We start from the raw sequence: 18685 nt of genomic DNA on the forward strand, positions 1-18685 counted from the left end.
AGGTGAGTTGGCTTTAAAACGGACAGCTTGGGTTTGGTTACCTTGGTTACCTCTATTACCAATTCTCCTCGTTTTTTAAACCTAGAAATATTATACTATTATCTCAAATATAATTTGTTCTGTGAGATTTGGAACCGTAGCCTTTCTTTGGGTCTTGATCAAACAGGAGCCAGTTGATCGAAAGTCGATTAACATTAACCCGGGATTAAACGTCGATCGAGGGTTCAATTTCTCTTGTATAAAAGGTTATGATTTGTGGAGTTTTAGAGCAGTTGACGTCAAAACTAGAGGAAAGAGAATATAAATATAAACCCTAACCGAAAAGTTAAAAAACTCTGGCCTAGCTTTATCGTGCTTTGAACAACCAGGCCCAGGAGTGGGAAATTAAACGCTCACTTCTTAGCTGAAAGGCTCAATTAAGTTTTACCAAGTAATTTGGTTTATTGAGTAGACATACCGTATTTTAGGTACTTGTGTTTTAAAGTTTCTTTTAAAAATTAGTATATTTATTATGAGGGCGCATTTTTCCTTATTTACTTTATGAAATATGTGCTTTAAAAGAAGTGAAGTTTATTTTATTTAGCAGCGGAAGAAACAAGCACCTTGATGCTAATCTTAAACGGATAAGATCTCTGTGATAACTTATGTCTCATGTTGATCTATTTGACTTTCAGTGAGACCTTTCTAAACAATTGACAATATTAATTAATTCTTATATATATTTATCAAGCTGGAATGTACAGAGAGTCATTAGATGATATTCCACTACCTAAGATTCCTGTGCAGCCGATATCATATGGAGACGCAGAAACATTACTGAGGTAGGGTACTAGTTTGTTTTAGGGTTTGGAATTGTTGCAATTACTCAGCATTATTGAAGTACAGTAAAACAGATGTAAAATTGAAGGTAATCGAAGACTTAAGGTTAATAAAGCAAGCCAGAAAAGTGGATTTGGGAGGGAAGTGGAAAGCTACTATTTCATCAGGAAGCAAAGGCCACTTCCACACTTATCTCCAAAAGTGTACTACCTGTGTTGTTTCAGTTTCTTATCAGACGAATTTGGTACCATTGCTGGACAGTTGAATTGTTGAATTTGTTTGCATTTACACTATTCTTTTATTGTAATTTGTTAATATAGGACGTTAAATCATACAAATGTACCAAAAGACTGGCAGGGTGGAATGGGATTTTCATATGGAATAGAAATGGACCCAAATGACACAAGGTATGACACAAAGAAAGACAAATTATGTTTACTGTTATTCATTGTTTGGTCAGCTATATACGCTTTGCTTTTGAAACTAAAAGCTTATAGGGCTATGTTAATTAAAGAACAAATGGCAGGAGACCATCTCAGTTGATATTTACCAAGTGTGGTCGAGGAGTTGAACTCGCGACTATTGTGTACTTGAACCTGGGATCTCCGGAGCAGAAATCTTCGCAATCAATCGGCTGAGCTGGTTAAAAAACATAAGGAACGAGTTAAGCTGAAATCCTGCATCACAACTAAAATGCACACAAAGTCGTAAGGAAACTTAACTTGCAATTGGTGGTGCGGGGAAACTACAATTCGGAATCAAAGCTTGGTTTATAATGAACGGAAACGAACTTGTAGTTTCGAGAGATTAAATTAAAGCCAGTGAGATGGTTTGCATATAAAAGGTTTAATGGTTTAAAAAAAAACTTTGATTTTACCACAGAAACGTCACCATAAGCGTGAGCCTATCTCTCGTTAAAAGAGCTGTTTGTGATGTTGTGGGAACCATCAAAGGAGCAATTGAGCCAGGTGAGACACGAGAGATACTAGGTGGCCGCCATGCAGCCGCCTTACACTGGCTTCAGGCGGGGGTACTCCTGTACGGAGATTATAAAGGCTTGTGCCGCCAATGGGAATGGATTTGAGGTGTTCAGTTTAAAAAAAAGGTATCATTTTGTACCTACACCTTCTCCTAAACGAAAAAAAGGTCAGTCAGGTTAAATTTGAGCTCCTCGTTAAACGTTCCATGCTTTGTTTACACTATTCTCATTCATAATTATTATGCCGCAAACGTCTCGGAGTGTATGATTAGTTGCATGGCTAGTTGCGTATTAAAATGCAATTTACCACGTGCAATATCTCCTTAATTAAAGATCTCTTTGCCAAGATTGGGGGCATCTTATTCCAAAGAGATACGCAAACCGGAAGGTCTGGAGCAATTTTCAGCCCTCCCCTCTTACTTTAACAGTAAAAAGAGATTGGACTCAAAAGATGCATCTTAAAATATCTTACAGATCGATATGTTCTGTTTGGAAGTCGCCGTCCGTCAGGTGGAAGCGCGGTCATCATGGAAATCGCCAGAATCTTACTTTTTATACGAGAAAAAGGTGCGGTTTGTTAAACTGCAACTGAAAACTATTAGTGTGGTAACTGAATGTCTTTTCCTTTTTTATAGGGGCGCGGTTGCCCAATCTTAGCGCGCCGGACTACGGATCGAGCGGTCCGGGTTCGAGACCTGTTTGGGGCACTGCATTGTGTTCTTGGGAAAGACACGTTGCTCTCATAGCGCCTCTTCCCACCTAGGTGTTACTGCTGGGGGAAACCCTGCGATGGACTAGCATTCCATTCAGCTGAGGGTGTAGAAAATACTCCTAGCAGTTTAATGTTACAGAAACCGGGATAAGCTCCGGTCCTGATGGGAAACTTAAGGTTCAAAAACAGGATTTATATATTTATCCACATTGTTGGCACACAATTTTAGTTATTTTCATATTAGCTTTTACATTCTTAAATTCTAGGCGATTCAAGTGTTAATCAATTACAAACAGTCTTATTTGATTTAGTTGAACTAGAAACGTGTTTTGTACTTTTCGTACAATGACCAGATCGTTACTAAGCAACTTACACGTGCCAGAATTTGTAGCTGACTTCTGCACACGTTCTCGCAGCAATTTGCATTTTGTTTTGCGAGCTGGAAAAGTTTCACGTGGGAACTTTTCTACGCTCTAATCCCTTTTCCTTTGTTTCCAGATCGATTTGAGAACTTTGCGTAAACAACTATTGTTTGGCTTGATCCAACTAAACTAAACAATCAATGTTTTTGTGTGCGCCCAACAGTCAAGTAACAACCTGATCACTATTTATAATTACTAGCATTTATGTTCTTAAGTGTTCTTAACTTAGTTTAAGTCAATTCTGGACGCGCTGGTCTTTTGACCAGCACGAACTGTGGAACTTTGATTTCATTCAACTTTATGAACAATGGATCGCTTTAATTAGTTTACCTAGTTACCACAAAATATTTACATGTTACTTTTGGATCCTTTTGTGTTATTGAATTTAACATTGTGATAGTAGATCACGTACGGAAGGAAAAACCCGCTTAAGTCCAGCAATTCCAGTGATTGATATTTGGGGAAACTTACATTTATGTTCACGCGTATAAGCCGTTTCATTAAGCTGATCTATTTGCTAGTTATTGTAAGTTGTACGGCAAAAAGTAAGAACGCGGTTCGCGCAAGATTAAAGAACGCCGCCGTTGCCATGTAAGATTACCATTCCAAAACATTACAGTTAAACCAATCACAAAGCTTTACGTAATTCATGTTAACCAATCACTGAGAGTTGTGGATCTAGAGCGTGGTTTATATTAGCGTTGTTTTAGGGTGTAAGGACAGAGAAGAGCAGTTAACAACAGAGATAGAGAAAGGATCGATACCTGAAGCCGACGAGTACACAATGTAATAAACTTGATAAAGTAGAAATCCCGTCCAGAGTTATATCTCGAGAGCGACTAAAGGAAAGCAAGCCAGGACTCCCAAAAACACCGCGCAACAACATCATGTTTTACACAATATGGGTGATTACAGGGTTTTCCATGAGATGTTCAAACGGTTTTGTAATGGATGTTAAAATTTGCTGTATCTATCCTTGCTTAAAATTTGAATCATATTCTATGTAGAGACACACTCAGTTGTAATTTGTAATATGAATGAGCGGTCATTTATATTTTTCTCTAGGATGGGTGCCTCGGAGAAGTATAAAAATCTGTAGCTGGGGAGCTGGCGAATACGGAAATATAGGAATTGTAGAGTGGATAGAGGTATGTTCAGAATGTTTGGAACTTTGACCCTACTTCTGTGTTCAACTACCCTGTAAAAAACACGCACGACCACAAAGCTCCAGCAAGAGGCACGAGCATGAGCACGAATTTTTGAATTTTCTTGATATTTATTATCAAACCGTTGAGCGTTACACGCGATTGAAAAACTGACGTGACGGAACTTCAGGAGTCAAAGAACGTTTTTTCATTGCGTGCATTAAAAAAATAGAAATAAACTATTTGGACATCTTCTACATCTTTACACCCTTCAAAAGGGACGTTAAGCGTCCAAATTCATGATCGAATAAACCCAACTTAGTATTTATTCGAGGTATGCTAATGATTCAAGTTTCACGCGTGAATGAAACAACAGTCATTCGAATATCCGCTGGCAAAGAACATTGTTTATCTGATAGCATCGCTGGCATTCCTGTTGACTGAGGGCGGCAGACGACTCGCCTGATCGCAGGTTAGCGAGACAACCGTATAAGCAGCGCGAACACAAGCACGAGCATAATGAACACTTCCTCAACAAAAGTTGTACTACTTCCATACTACCTTTTGCTTATTTCAGTACTTTCAGGTAGTAAATCGAAAAGTACAATTTTAAAAAGGAGGAACTATTTTTTCAGCATTTACGTGGTTGAAATTTTGTATACTGTTATCTCGTTGCAAGTCAAGGGAATATTGCTGTCCACCTCTTAAGCCTGATTTTCACTAGCGACGCAAGTACAAGCGCAAGCGCAAGGATAACAGCTCTTATTTAACCATGAAAACTGCTTTGACTCAAGCAAAAGCACAAGCGCGTTGCATTTTGATGCTCGTGCATGTGCTTGCCACAAGCACAAGCACAAGGATCTACATTTGTCCTTTTTGCGTGATTGCGCTTGTGCTTGCGTTTCTAGTGAAAACCAGGCATTAGTGCAAACCTGAAGAAATAAACATGTTGCATACATTTAAGTCAAGCTCGTTTTATTGTGTTTTTAGGAGTTCGAGAAGATCCTTGAAACCCGCGCTGTCGCTTACATCAACGCGGACAGAGTTGTACAAGGTAAAAATACATTTATCTATACAAAGTAGGCCAATTCCGATATATATAAAAAAATTCTCACTTGTCTCCGAGGATTTGAGGAATAAAACAAAGGAAACGATATTCATTCATATATCAACCCTAACGTGATATCGTTTGTTTTATTTTCCCAAACCTCGGAACTAAGTTGGAATTTTAATATATTGGAAGTGGCCTGTGTACCAAAATTAATATAGCATTTGCCAAAGCGGAATGATCTCCAAAGAGAATTGGCCAGGAACGACTAGCTACGATACACAAGTAATTGTCAACTTCCATTCCTTTTTAGCGTGTAAACTTGCTATATCGCCCTGAGGTTTAGTACATTACAGTGCAAGTACTTGAACTTGGAAGAAATTTTTTCGCGAACAGACTTTTGACATTGAGTTGCATGGAAACCTCCAACCAAGCGAAGGCAACTTCCGTGAAATAATTACTACCGTAAGACCCTCGTTATTTTTGGATTTAGCAGCCTTACCCGATTTTTTTCTGAGAGGTGGGGAGGGGGGGGGGGGTATGTATCTAATTTTTGGGAATTGCCAAGAAACACGAAATTTTATTGCTATTTTTGGAAGGGTGGGGGGGGGTGTTTTTTTCGAAGGGTGGTTTCGTTAGGATTTTTACGTTAACACTCTCTACCGTTCTTGGCGGGTAATTATAATTACCGTATTTATTCGATTAAGCGCCCAACCTCGAATGAGCGCCCACCCTGTAAGTAGGAAAAGTTAATAAGCGCCCAGCCTCAAATAAGCGTCCACCCCTACCTGCCTCATAGAAAAAAAAACCTGAAGTGCACAAGAGGAGTATTGATTATATATATTATTGAAATTGCGATTGAAATCGACTAAGTACTATTGAGGGACTTCCGCGAAGACCGAGTTTTCTTAGTATTTTTCAACAACTTTCAATGAACAGTTAAAGTTTTTGCGTTGGTACATCTTCGCGTTTTATTATTCAATGTTTTGTTGCAAAGTAAAGTTACTAACTACTTGATGAAAATGGTGAAAATGTAATAAGCGCCCACCTCGAATAAGCGCCCACTTTCAAGGTCCAAAAATTTAATAAGAGCCCAGGGCGCTAAATCGAATAAATACGGTAATTCTACTCCAAAACTTGTTTCGTCACGGCCATACTGAGAGCGGAAAAAAACCGCTAAAAACTGGGATCGAAACTGCCCAATCAAACAGCGGCAACGTTTCCCGAGAGGTCCGTAAGTTTCCGCAACTTTGTTGGCTTTTAAACATTGTTGTAGAATTATTGTCTTGTATTCTTAAAAGCTACGTTATGGTTCGTTTTCTTTTGTTCTCACATAACGCTTTTATTGGTGGTCAGGCTCAAGACGTTGCACTGGTAAATGAATGGTAACTTCAATTTCAGTTTTTCTTAGTCAGTTATCTACATTAAGCTATTTAGAAACGGGCATGCGAATACTTTTTGGCGTTTTCTGTAAGCCATTATTTTTAGCTGACGCACATCCAACTTAGTAACCGGAAAAAACCTTTTCTAACCAATTTTTTTTTATGCAGGAAAACTTGTTATGACATCAAGCCCTTTGTTGATGAAAACGGTTCTTAAAGTTGCGAAAAAGGTGGGCCGACTGAGTAACTTTACAAAATCAATAGTAAGTTAATAGGGAAAAGTTGGATTGGGAGGGGCTTATATCTGAAGCGGCTTATAACCAGAATAAGGCATCGTTTATATGGACACGGTTTCATTTGTAAGCGCGTCAAAAGTAGAGCGTTTTCAAATCGTTACGATTTCATTGGACGTGCAAACGGCTAAACTGGATCAATTGAAAACGGTTTGGTATTTTGGCGCGAAATTACCTGGTTGGCGAAGAGTGCAGCGCTTACTTTTACACTCACATTCAAAAAGAAACGGTTAGACAGGCTCGGTGTAAGCACCTCGAAACCGTGTCGTTTACGATGCGAAGTCATTAAACCGAGTCGATTGAGAACCGCGCCCGTGTAAACTTTTTTTTCTGTGTTAACTTTTCGTTAACAGACAAATGACTTTAAACCGTAAATAAAGGGAGGGGGGGGGGGGGGGGGGGTGGTGCGCTGTGTTATAACCGGCATTTTCATGGTATACCAGTGGCTTCACTCACTTCTTTGTTTCTTTTATCAAGAGTCTACTGATTTTGTGAAACTGATATCTATTGATTCATTTGTTTCTTAGGTGTCCACACCACAAAACAATTCACAATCGTTGTATGATGAATGGCAGAAAACAAAGAGCGATGAATCATTACAACAATCCGGGTACGTTTAGTCACATTTACATGGGTGAATAAACAAGAACACAGGGTCTATTCCCGGGGGGACTCTTATATTAAAGGGGTGGGGATGCTCTTCGGAAATTTTGAAACTAACCCCTAAAAGAGAACAATCTGGGCGTAGCTCAAGCTATTTTAGACCCATAAAAGATAACAAAATTCTGATAAGAGAATTTATATTTGTATATTTCTTCGTGTGTAACACTAAACGAGACCCTGACGGCTAAAAGTATTGCCATTTTGCCCAGAGCACCCTAAGCGAGACCCAAAGTCCGAAATTTTTAACCCTAAGCGAGACGACGAGCATCCCCGTCCCTTTCATATGGTAGTCCCCCCCCGGGGGGTCTATTAGCCTGATAGGTCGCAGGATTTCGGGAACCTCCTCGATGAAAAATTCCCGTCCGACTCATTTCTTATGCTGCCCACTTTTTTAAACTTTTTTCTCGCATTCCAATTGGCTAATCATTGTCAGTCAAGCAACTTTCCAATTCACAGTGCTTACTCAAAAAGCTTGGATACGCCATCTGGAAGCTTCTTCTTCTCAGCAGATTTCCAGTGACAATAATTTGGGACTTAAATGAGTTAAATAGCTTAAATATAACCATGCCTTATATCCAGCGCTCTAAGCCAAATTTCTAATTCACACGTCTAAAAGGCGCATGTATGCCATTTTTGTCCACTATCTCGTCACTGAGATACCCCATTTGCAAGTTAAGGGAATAAAAACTCCTCGCTACAAGACAGGGTTTTGTTAAATATTACTCTTTTGATGATTGTACGTTCTATATCTAAACGCGCGCTTTTCGTCTAGAGCACATCGTTCTTTGTGCAAGAACAAAGCAAAATATAACGAGAAAAAAAAAACCCAGATCTTTCCATTTAATCCCCCAGTTTATTTTTATTCGTGCAATTTCTTTACATTTTTATTTATATGTTACTCACCACGGTCTACATAATACATAGCAACAAGTTTTAAAAACAGTTAAAAAAACCTTATTTTTTTAAATTTCTCCATTCTCTTAGACTACGTACATCGAGAGATTTTGAAAACTTATTTCCGTTACAATTTAGTCAGCTCTTTTAAAATGGCTATAGCTAGAGAGCGAAAATTAATGGAACGTAATCTAAAAATCCGCGTGAACCTTGTAGTTAAAAATTGTCAGGGATATTTAGACATAGAGAGCGTAGACATCAATGCAGGCTGTTCCTCCGTTGTCGTGGTCGCCATTATTCGTCAAATCTTCACCAAACCACAGACGTAACTGCTGGCCTGAGCTCACCGATTGGGGGCTGAAAAGCGACATCACAAGCTCAGGAGAAACCGAGTTATATCCGGGAATTTTGGCCCACTTATTACTGGTGAGTATGAGTTCTGCTGGAGGCAAAACAACGGTATTGGTGTCGTCTGTTATGACGACATTGACCTGATTAGCATTGTGTAAACCACAGCCCCAGTAAGACCAGTAATTTATATTTCCACTGTCACAGGACACGTAGCCGTGTAGGTTGACCAGTCGCATGGCGGCTAGGTCGCCTTGAAATGGCATATTGAAAGCGCCATATGCGTCACCTTTCGCGCCAAAGCACACGGGAGAGGTATTCACCTTTAGCCAGGTAGCTAGGAGAAATAAAATCATGAAGTTATAACCCACGAGTATACAAGCAAACTTCAAAGGTGTAAAAAAAAAAAATGCAAGTAGCTATTGTGTTTTGTGCACGGTCAAGACCAAAACATGCGAACTAAACAATGAGCTTTGTCAAGCTATTCAGTACGCCCTTAGCAACCGTTCGATAGCTACTGTGCACACTCGGTTGTCCAGCACGGCTATGCCGCATTTTTGAGTCGTGTAACAAAGTAAGTTTCTTCCTTCCCGCCATTGCTGCAGAAAAATGGACATCGAATACTCTGACAAGGCGACAATTTCTAACAGTCGATCGAGGATCACGCTCACAGAAGCCGTTAGTCCTTTCTCCATTCATCATAATGCATTTTGAGTAAAACTTGCAGCATAAGTTTCAGTGTAAGTTCGAAATCGAAATACTCGACCGCCAAAAAAGAAATAAACAAATCGAGTTTACGAATGATTTTAAAACCTTTACACGTTTTTTAACATCGGATGATTTATTGATTTTTCGTTTCGTTAAATGTTTTTTAAATGATGATCGTTACGGTACAATAAATGATATTGATAGCGAAAGGAAATAAACACATGCGTTTAAAAAATAACAGAAATACCAATAAGGAGAAAAAAGGAAAAAATACGACGGCCGGATCGGGGATTCGAATTCCAACCTTCGATCCTCCTCCCGCCTTAAAGACGCTAATGTGCTAACGGTTTTATACATAGTCAGTGTTACAGCAGGCTCGGGAAGGCTCTGGGTATAAAGTCCTGGCAACTTTCGCCGAAGTGTTGAAGGGATTGTTTTTTTCTTTTTCTTCTTTTTTGGATGTACTGCACTGAGTGTAGTGAACTGAAGTGTGAAAAGATTAATTAACATGATTTGTTCTAGAAAGTCTTTATTTGTTAAAGTGTGCGATTTCGATTCTTGTTTCATAATTAATTTTCCGTCTTTAGTGGCTCATAGCCACTTTGATTTGGAATTGGCGTAATGTTTCAAGTTTTAGACACAACGCAGCAGGGCTAGCTAGAGAACATATTATGACAAAACCATTCGCGTAGCCTTTTAACTTTTTAACATTAAACCTATCAATATCATTGTAGTTTTTAACTTAAAAAGCTGTAAAATACATAGAGGATATTACATGGTTGCGCGGAGATATGAAATTTATCTTCAAGTGTTCAAATCGATATCTCACGAGTGAGCGCATTCTGTTTATTATATAAACCTACTAATTACGATATTTTTGACGGTTTTCCGAAGATTTCCGACCATTTTCCGAAGATTCCCGAAGATTTGCAAAATGTTGTCCGAAGGTCGTACGAATGTTTCTGAGCATTTTCCGAACTTTCTCGAAAATTTACGAAGATTGCCGAAGAAGATCGGAAGATGTTTCGACTTAATATCGATTTACTATGGCTCATTCAGCACTGAAACAGGGCAAACTTGTCAGACAACGTTCCGAAATCGAGGGTGCAGTTTTTCCCAATACGGACCGACCTAGGCCGGCAAATAACGTTTTTATGTTTTTCCTACTTTAATTTGTTTGGAAAAGAAACCGAGAAAAAATGCGTCGCAAAATCTTTGTTTGTATACACGCGGATATGACTTCAATGTTGAGTTCGACTCGATCGACGAACAAGAGTGAAGAAGTCTGTTTGCTATTTATTTCGGAATAAAATAGCTTCGTTTAAAATGAACCATACTCAAGAACGGTTCAGCATATTAAATTTACACTGCAGAGAATCAAGAAAAGCAAAAAAATCATAAATATAGCGCACATAAGACACAAAACTTAACACATTTAAATCGATTTTGGCTTCCCGAACAATTGCCGATAAATGTTTTGAAAAGTCTTGAAAGAAACTTTGCTCGTAGGGTGTTAATCTTATTTCTCTTGACTCAGTTTTACAAGCTATTCACACTTGTATTGAACAAATTAATAATCTCTGCAATGATTCCTAGCAGAATTTTATTCTGATAAACAGTGCCAAACTGAATGAAATGCGTAGTGTCTACGTACGGCACAATATTATGATAATTAATTTGTCCGTTTTGAATCAAAGAATCTCATTTCCTTGAATGATGGCAAATAGTGCCCTGTTTTTAGCGAGAAGTGACGGATAAACAAGGCAGTTTAACTCTAAGAGGAAGTCTAAAAACCGGTGAGGTTTACCGCAATGGCGTAAAAATCATTGCGAAATGCATGCACAAACAACGGCAAACTACGAACGGTCGGTAAACTACAACTCAATTTTGTTGAGAAATAAATAAATACTCGCCTTTTGAAGAACTTTGAGGCCTTAAATTCCACTGCTTTTTAGTCCTTTCAAATTTACAACGGTTGGTGAACAGCTATTTCGATTTCATGTGTTCGTTCGGCTCGCGCTGCAAACTGATTTCGCGCGGGGATGCATCCCGTTCCGTTGACCGCGGTCAAGATCGGAAAATTCCGCCCGCTCCCGGAACCAATCAGATTGCAGGATTCGGTTTATCTTGCCCGCTCGCGCGCTGAGAAAAAAATAATTCCTGGTATTTCATTCATGTTTATATAATAAAGCTGATTATGTTAGCAAGGTAAACTGAAAAGGTGATTTCCTGGAAAGGGGCACGAAATAGCAAATAATAGCAACTTCTGGCAACTATTTTAAACACAAGCTACTACTTCAAACGTGCAACTTATAATAATATATTCTGACATACCTTGTGCCTGGCTGGTCACATCTCGGCAGGTCAAGCCGAGGAAAATCAACAGGAAACACATAGACTTCCAAGTTGCCTTTAATTCCATTTTGCAAATAATCTGAAGTAAACAAAAGAAGTAATCTATGAAGTGTTAATTAAAGGGCTTACATGGTACTAAACAAGAATGATAAATTTTACTTTCACTCTATATGTTTTTTTTTTGCAGATTATTAATGAACACATTTTCCCACTTTTCTTCCCTGCCCTTGTATATCAGACCGTTCACGTCAACCCATCCAAAGAAGCGTTTCCCGCTTTCAATGATCGGGAAAAATAGTTCACTTTAAATATTTACCAGAAGCTAAGACACGACACATTGACAAGCGCAGTTTCTATATATCTCTACCTGATCTGTACTTTCACCGATCTCTTTTTTAAAAAAGGGAAAAACAGTCAACCTTATCAGTTTTAAGTTTCGTGTTTTTTTCTTTGAAGTGACGATAGTTTGTTTGTTTGTGTTTAGATATTCGTTAAAGGGAATACCATGATATCTCGTTCTTTCTCCTTCAAATCAAAGGTGCCTTTTGGTCATGAATCATAGAATGAATACAACAACACAATATCATTATCACATTTCACTTTTTTAAAAATGTTTATTTGGGTGTTAAAACTTTCTTGACATACGAATTTTAACAGATCAGTATTTCTTAATTGACTGGAAGCCATCCCAGCCCCAAAAAGTAAAGGGTACTAAATTTTACTGACGAAGGAGAAGGAATTATTTAACAATATTCAACCTAAGATAAATAAATTGCAATTTGGTGATTTATAAATAAATTGTACGAAACAAAATAAAATATTATATTTTTGTATGTAGAATGCCACTTCTAAAGCGAAAAGCAAGATGTTCTTTCCTTTAATTCACGAAAGGCACATACTTGTAATTTCGGTTCGCTGTTTTCGTCATAGTTTCCACGACTGAATAATGACTTAAGTGGCTGTCCACGTAAGAGCGGTCAGGCAAGTTTGGGGTCATGAGTAAACCTCCCTATATTTCTTGTGAGGGAAAGTGATGTAATGTGAAATGATTAAGACCGAACTCATTTTTTCTAAAACCTTTTTTCTGTGCATTGCTGCAAAACAAAACTGTTCTTCTGTCTGAGAGTGGTTTCCAGGCTTGTTAGACGAGCAAAATAGTCGCTTTTAAGAGCCGCGCTTTTTAGAAGCGAATCAGTATCGTTAAAACGTAGTATACTACATTTTACTTCTTGCAAACAAAAATTGGCGATGGAAATGATGCTTCCCGAATGAATAAATGCAAAACGTCTCACGAACAAACCCAGATCGATGGGTTGCTGTGAGAATTAGCCTGCTTTATAGCTCAGTTGAAAATGCATGTCTACACCAGTGTCCGCGAAGTATTAAGACCACATCACTTAATAATTTATCGACTGATATTGTAGCCAGTTACTTGCTTCACAATAAAACTTTGAAGACTCACACCGCAGTAAATCCTTTGAAAATTACCAAATAGATTAAGTGTGAAAACGAACAACCCATCTATCTGCATGAGAGCAAGAGAGCTCTCTTGCTGAGAGTTAAGAAAATTGTCCACTGAGTTTTCCCCGTAGTTTTTTTGTTGTTGAAAAAAGTTCCCTTTTTTGCTTGTATTTTACAGTAACAACGTAGATTGAAAAAAATATTACATAGAAATCAAGTTTGCCGAAACATTGAAAACTTATATCTTTAATCGTTGGTTGTGAAAACAAATTACTTCAGTTGGATAAAATATCGCCAAAATGCTATCACGAAGAAATGATTGTTTTCAGGCTTTCTTTTAAGACTGAGTTGATATATACTGTTACTGTTTAAAACCCTTTGCGGCCAAAACAAATACTATTTTCTCAAAACAAAACATGTGGAGAAATCTTGATTTATTTTCACTTTATGTAACATAACGAAGCTCTCATAGTGTACTGGATTGGTATATCTTAAATTTAAATTAACTTTCGGATATTCTTACCTTTAACAGAAGTTTTAGAAAATTCTTACCTTTCCGTAAAAATAGTCAAACAGCAGTGTAAGCACACCCTGAAGTTCTCTCGCGTGTGGAAAGGTAGGTGGTTGAAATCAAGTTAACATAAAAAAATACTTGATATTTGTTGACTTATCAAAGCGTTAAGTGAAAACATCATCATCAATCCTTGTGGCGCCATTGGACGCATAACGTTAAGTAAAATGGAAGGGTGGATAATCACGAGTGATCAGCTGTCCAAACCGTAGTGCACAAAACTCTAATGTATTATTATTAAAAAGTTGCTTATTCCTTTATAACGATTTTTTCCCCATAGTATTTAATTCGTTTCCAGACAATTTTATTTCAAATTATCCCTTTGTATGGGTTTTAAGGAAATAAAAAGGCAGCTTTAAGGCATTTTGAAATCATATATGTAGAAAGAAACCTTTCTTTACCTCGAAATAATGACTCGATCAGTATTCGCAGAATTTGAATTGTATGTTCAGCTTTAGCTTTTTTAATCTAAATGACGCCATTTCTGACTTTTGGCTTTCTCTTGCATTAGTTCAATATCTTGTACTGAAATTTGAATTACACTTTTTGTAGTCAAAACCTAGTCTCGTTCAAGGAAGGAGCAGAAAAACGTTTTCAAGCCTATCAGGTTCCAAAAATGGAACTGGCGATTTAAGACCATGAATTAACACCACAAGTGCAAAATGTGTCACGAACAAGACCCAGATAGATGGATTAAGAATTGGCCTGCTTATAGGTCAGTTGATAATGCATGTCTACACCACTGTTTGTGCAGCATTAAGAAGATCACATCGTCCAATCCCTCGAAAGTACCAAATATTTTCTGACTGATATTGTAGCTAGACAAGTTGCTTTACAATAAACTGTAAAGATTCATTCCACAGTAAATCCTTTGAAAATTACCAAATACATCATGGAGTGTCAAAACAAACAGTCCATCCATCTGAGAATTGAAAAAATTTTCGACTGAGTTATTCCGCAAAAATCGTGTTTTTTTTTTCTTGTATTTTTAAAGCGTTTTTAATTTTTACCCTTAGCATGTCAAAAGATAACAAGGTAGGTTAACGAATGTTACATAGAAATCAGGATGACCGGAATATGGAAACTTGTTTTCAATCGTTAGTTACAGAAAAAAATACTTTAGTTCTTTAAAATTTCACGAACAATGCTATCACAGAAAACAAGATTGTTATCAGGCTTTCTTTTAAGGCCGAATTAATATGAACTGTTAACAAAATCTCACTTGTTTTCGTTCTTTCCAAGGTATGCACTTCGCACATATGATTCTTCAGTGTATTCACAATTGTCAACAACAACAAAAGACGAAAATGTTGAAAAAGCCCTTGGGGCCAAAACAAATACTATTTTATCAAAAGAAAGCATTTGAGAAATCTTTCCTTCAATTTTACGTATATGTAACTTAACAAAGCTCTCATAGCAATTTAGACTGGTTACTCTTTAATTTACAGTTTTTAAAATTCTTACCTTTCCGTATATAATCAAAGAACAGTCAAAACACTCCCTGAAGTCCTCTTGCGTGTGGGAAGTATTAAGACCACACCTTTCAATCCCATTAAAGCACTTAATAATTTATCGACTGATATTGTAGCCAGTTACTTGTTTCACAATAAAACCTTGAAGAATCACTCTGCAGTAAATCCTTTGAAAATTACCAAATAGATTAAGTGTGAAAACAAACAAACCATCTATCTGAGAATTAAGAAAATTGTCCACTGAGTTTTCTCCGTAGTTTTGTTTTTGAAAAAGTTGCCTTTTTTGCTTGTATTTTACAGTAACAACGTAGATTGAAAATTATTACATAGGAATCAAGTTTGCCGAAACATTTATATCTTAAAACGTTGGTTGTGAAAACAAATTACTTCAGTTGTTTAAATATCGCCAAAAATGCTATCACGGAGAACTTGATTATTTTCAGGCTTTCTTTTAAAACCAAGTTGATATACACTGTTACCGATTAAAACCCTCTGCGGCCAGAACAAATACTTTTTTCTCAAAACAAAACATGTGAAAAAATCTTTTTTCTATTTTCACTTTATGTAACATAACGAGGCTCTCTGAAATAGTGTATTACATTGGTAAATCTTCAATTTAACTTAATTTCCGAATGATCTTACCTTTAACAGAACTTTAAAAAAGTCTTACCTTTTCCGTAAATATAATCAAAGAGCAGTGTAAGCAGACCCTAAGGTTCTCTCGCGTGTGGAAAGGTAGGTCGTTGAAATCAAGTTAACATACAAATAACATGATATTTGTTGAATTATCAAAGCGTTAAGTGAAAAAATCACGAGTGTTCAGCTGTCCAAAATGTCTTATTAAAAAGTTGCTTATTCCTTTATAACGAATTTTACCATAGTATTAAATTCGTTTCGAAACAATTTTATTTCAATTTATTCCTTTGTTTGGTTTTTAAGGAAATAAAAAGGCAGCTTTTAGATCCGTTATTTTGAGGCATTTTGAAATCATATGTAGAAAAAAAAACTTTCTTTACCTCGAAATAACGACTCGATCAGTATTCGCAGAATTTGAATTGTATGTTCAGCTTTAGCTTTTTTAATCTAAATGACGCCATTTCTGACTTTTGGCTTTTTCTTGCATTAGTTCAATATCTTGTACTGAAATTTGAATTACACTTTTTGTAGTCAAAACCTAGTCTCGTTCAAGGAAGGAGCAGAAAAACGTTTTCAAGCCTATCAGGTTCCAAAAATGGAACTGGCGGTTTAAGAGCATAAATTAACACCACAAGTGCAAGATGTGTCACGAACAAGACCCAGATAGATGGATTAAGAATTGGCCTGCTTATAGGTCAGTTGATAATGCATATCAACACCACTGTTTGTGCAGCATTAAGAAGATCACAGCGTCCAATCCCTCGAAAGTACCAAATATTTTCTGACTGATATTGTAGCTAGACAAGTTGCTTTACAATAAACTGTAAAGATTCATTCCACAGTAAATCCTTTGAAAATTACCAAATACATCATGGAGTGTCAAAACAAACAGTCCATCCATCTGAGAATTGAAAAAATTTTCGACTGAGTTATTCCGCAAAAAATCGTGTTTTTTTTTCTTGTATTTTTTAAAGCGTTTTCAATTTTTACCCTTAGCATGTCAAAAGATAACAACGTAGGTTAACGAATGTTACATAGAAATCAGGATGGCCGGAATATGGAAACTTGTTTTCAATCGTTGGTTACAGAAAAAAATTACTTAAGTTCTTTAAAATTTCACGAACAATGTTATCACAGAAAACAAGATTGTTATCAGGCTTTCTTTTAAGGCCAAATTGATATGAACTGTTAACAAAATCTCACTTGTTTTCGTTCTTCCAAGGTATGCACTTCGCACATATGATTTTTCAATGTATTCACAATTGTCAACAACAACAAAAGACGAAAATGTTGAAAAAGCCCTTGGGGCCAAAACAAATACTATTTTATCAAAAGAAAGCATTTGGAAAATCTTTCCTTCAATTCGGCGTTTATGTAACTTAACAAAGCTCTCATAGCAATTTAGACTGGTAACTCTTTAATTTACAGTTTTTAAAATTCTTACCTTTCCGTATATAATCAAAGAACAGTCAAAACACTCCCTGAAGTCCTATTGCGTGTGGAAAGGCACGTTACTGAAATCAAGTGAACATCCGAATAACTTAATATTAATTTTTGTTGACTAATGAAGGCGTTAAGTGAAATGGAAGGCGAGTAGATAATCACGAGTGTTCAGCTGTCCAAACGGTAGTGTATCATTTTAATAATAATTTATGTATTCTTATTTAAAAGTTGCTTATAGCTTTAAAACGAAATTTAACCATAATATCTAATTCGATGCGAAACAATTTCATTTCAAAATATCCCTTTGATGGGGATACAAAAAAATAGAAGGCACCTTGTGGATTTGTTTTTTTTAAGCATGTTTAAATCATATATAGGAAAAAAACTATCTGTAATTTCGAAAGACAAACTCGATCAGTATACGCAGACTTTGAATTGTATATTCAGCTTTAGATCTTTTATCTAAATGTTTCAATTTTACTTTTGGTTTTCTCTTGCATTAGTTCAACCCTCGGACGTACAAGGGGGGGGAGGTTTTTTTTCGAAATTTTGAAAAAAGGATTTACTCTACAATGCTGAAACTCTCAGTAGCTTTTCATTCATTGCTCGCGGAAATTTTGATATGTCAACTATGACTCCATGAAATTTGACGTTGCCATGGCAACGTCATAATTACAGGCAGGTCTGGCCAAAAATCAACATTAAGCATTTTTCTTTATTTTTCCGTTTTTTAAAACAAAATTGAACGATTTGTTTAATTTTACATTCCATAAGCATTCTGGCTTGACTTTGCATCAATTTCCATTATAATAAAGATAAGATAATCAACAAGACACGAGCATGGGGCAAAGAAAAATTCTGAGTACCCGACGGGAATCGAACCCATGGCCTCCCAGATACCGGTTGGGCGCTCTAACCAACTGAGCTACGAGAGACTCGTTGTGAGCTGGGCCATTTACTAGGTTTCTAAGAAAATGGTGAAATCCAAGATGGCGGATCCAAGATGGCGGCTCTAATGACGTCACCTGACATCATATGATGTCACATCCAACAAAAATTATGCCATCTGGTAGAGTAAGCTACGGGCTTTCTACTCAGTGCAAAATAATTTCGCTGCGCCATAAAAAGGAAAACTGTGAGGAGGGGTTCCCACCATCAGCTCGCTTCGCTGTCGATTTCGGGTCGCTTCGCTCGCCGATTTATTTTTTGCTCTGTTTAACGCTTTATTTTGATTAATTTTATTTGCGTGTCAAAAGATACGTTATTTAAATAAAGTGAACATCCAAATAATTTGATATTTCATTTTGTAAATCAATCAAGACGTTAAGTCTAAT

General features: G+C 37.0%; 2 protein-coding genes across 2 annotated transcripts; one reads left to right on the forward strand and one right to left on the reverse strand.

The window, feature by feature from the left end:
* The first annotated feature begins 734 nt into the window (after window positions 1–734).
* Window positions 735–8142, forward strand: LOC144636173 (N-acetylated-alpha-linked acidic dipeptidase 2-like). Its single transcript, XM_078495336.1, has 8 exons — window positions 735–821; window positions 1140–1226; window positions 1702–1787; window positions 2273–2365; window positions 3998–4080; window positions 5068–5131; window positions 6676–6737; window positions 7328–8142. The coding sequence occupies exons 1-8, from the start codon at window positions 736–738 to the stop codon at window positions 7418–7420; spliced, it is 654 nt and encodes a 217-aa protein (XP_078351462.1). The 5' UTR covers window position 735; the 3' UTR covers window positions 7421–8142.
* Window positions 8143–8288: 146 nt separating this feature from the next.
* LOC144636180 (uncharacterized) lies at window positions 8289–15320 on the reverse strand. Its single transcript, XM_078495346.1, has 3 exons — window positions 15265–15320; window positions 11748–11847; window positions 8289–9042 (listed from the first exon to the last, which is right to left on the reverse strand). The coding sequence occupies exons 2-3, from the start codon at window positions 11833–11835 to the stop codon at window positions 8594–8596; spliced, it is 537 nt and encodes a 178-aa protein (XP_078351472.1). The 5' UTR covers window positions 11836–11847; window positions 15265–15320; the 3' UTR covers window positions 8289–8593.
* Between the last annotated feature and the right edge of the window lie 3365 nt (window positions 15321–18685).

The sequence above is a fragment of the Oculina patagonica genome, chromosome 13 (assembly GCF_052425735.1).
Source record: "Oculina patagonica isolate OP01 chromosome 13, crgOcupat, whole genome shotgun sequence".
Classification (NCBI taxonomy): domain Eukaryota; kingdom Metazoa; phylum Cnidaria; class Anthozoa; order Scleractinia; family Oculinidae; genus Oculina; species Oculina patagonica.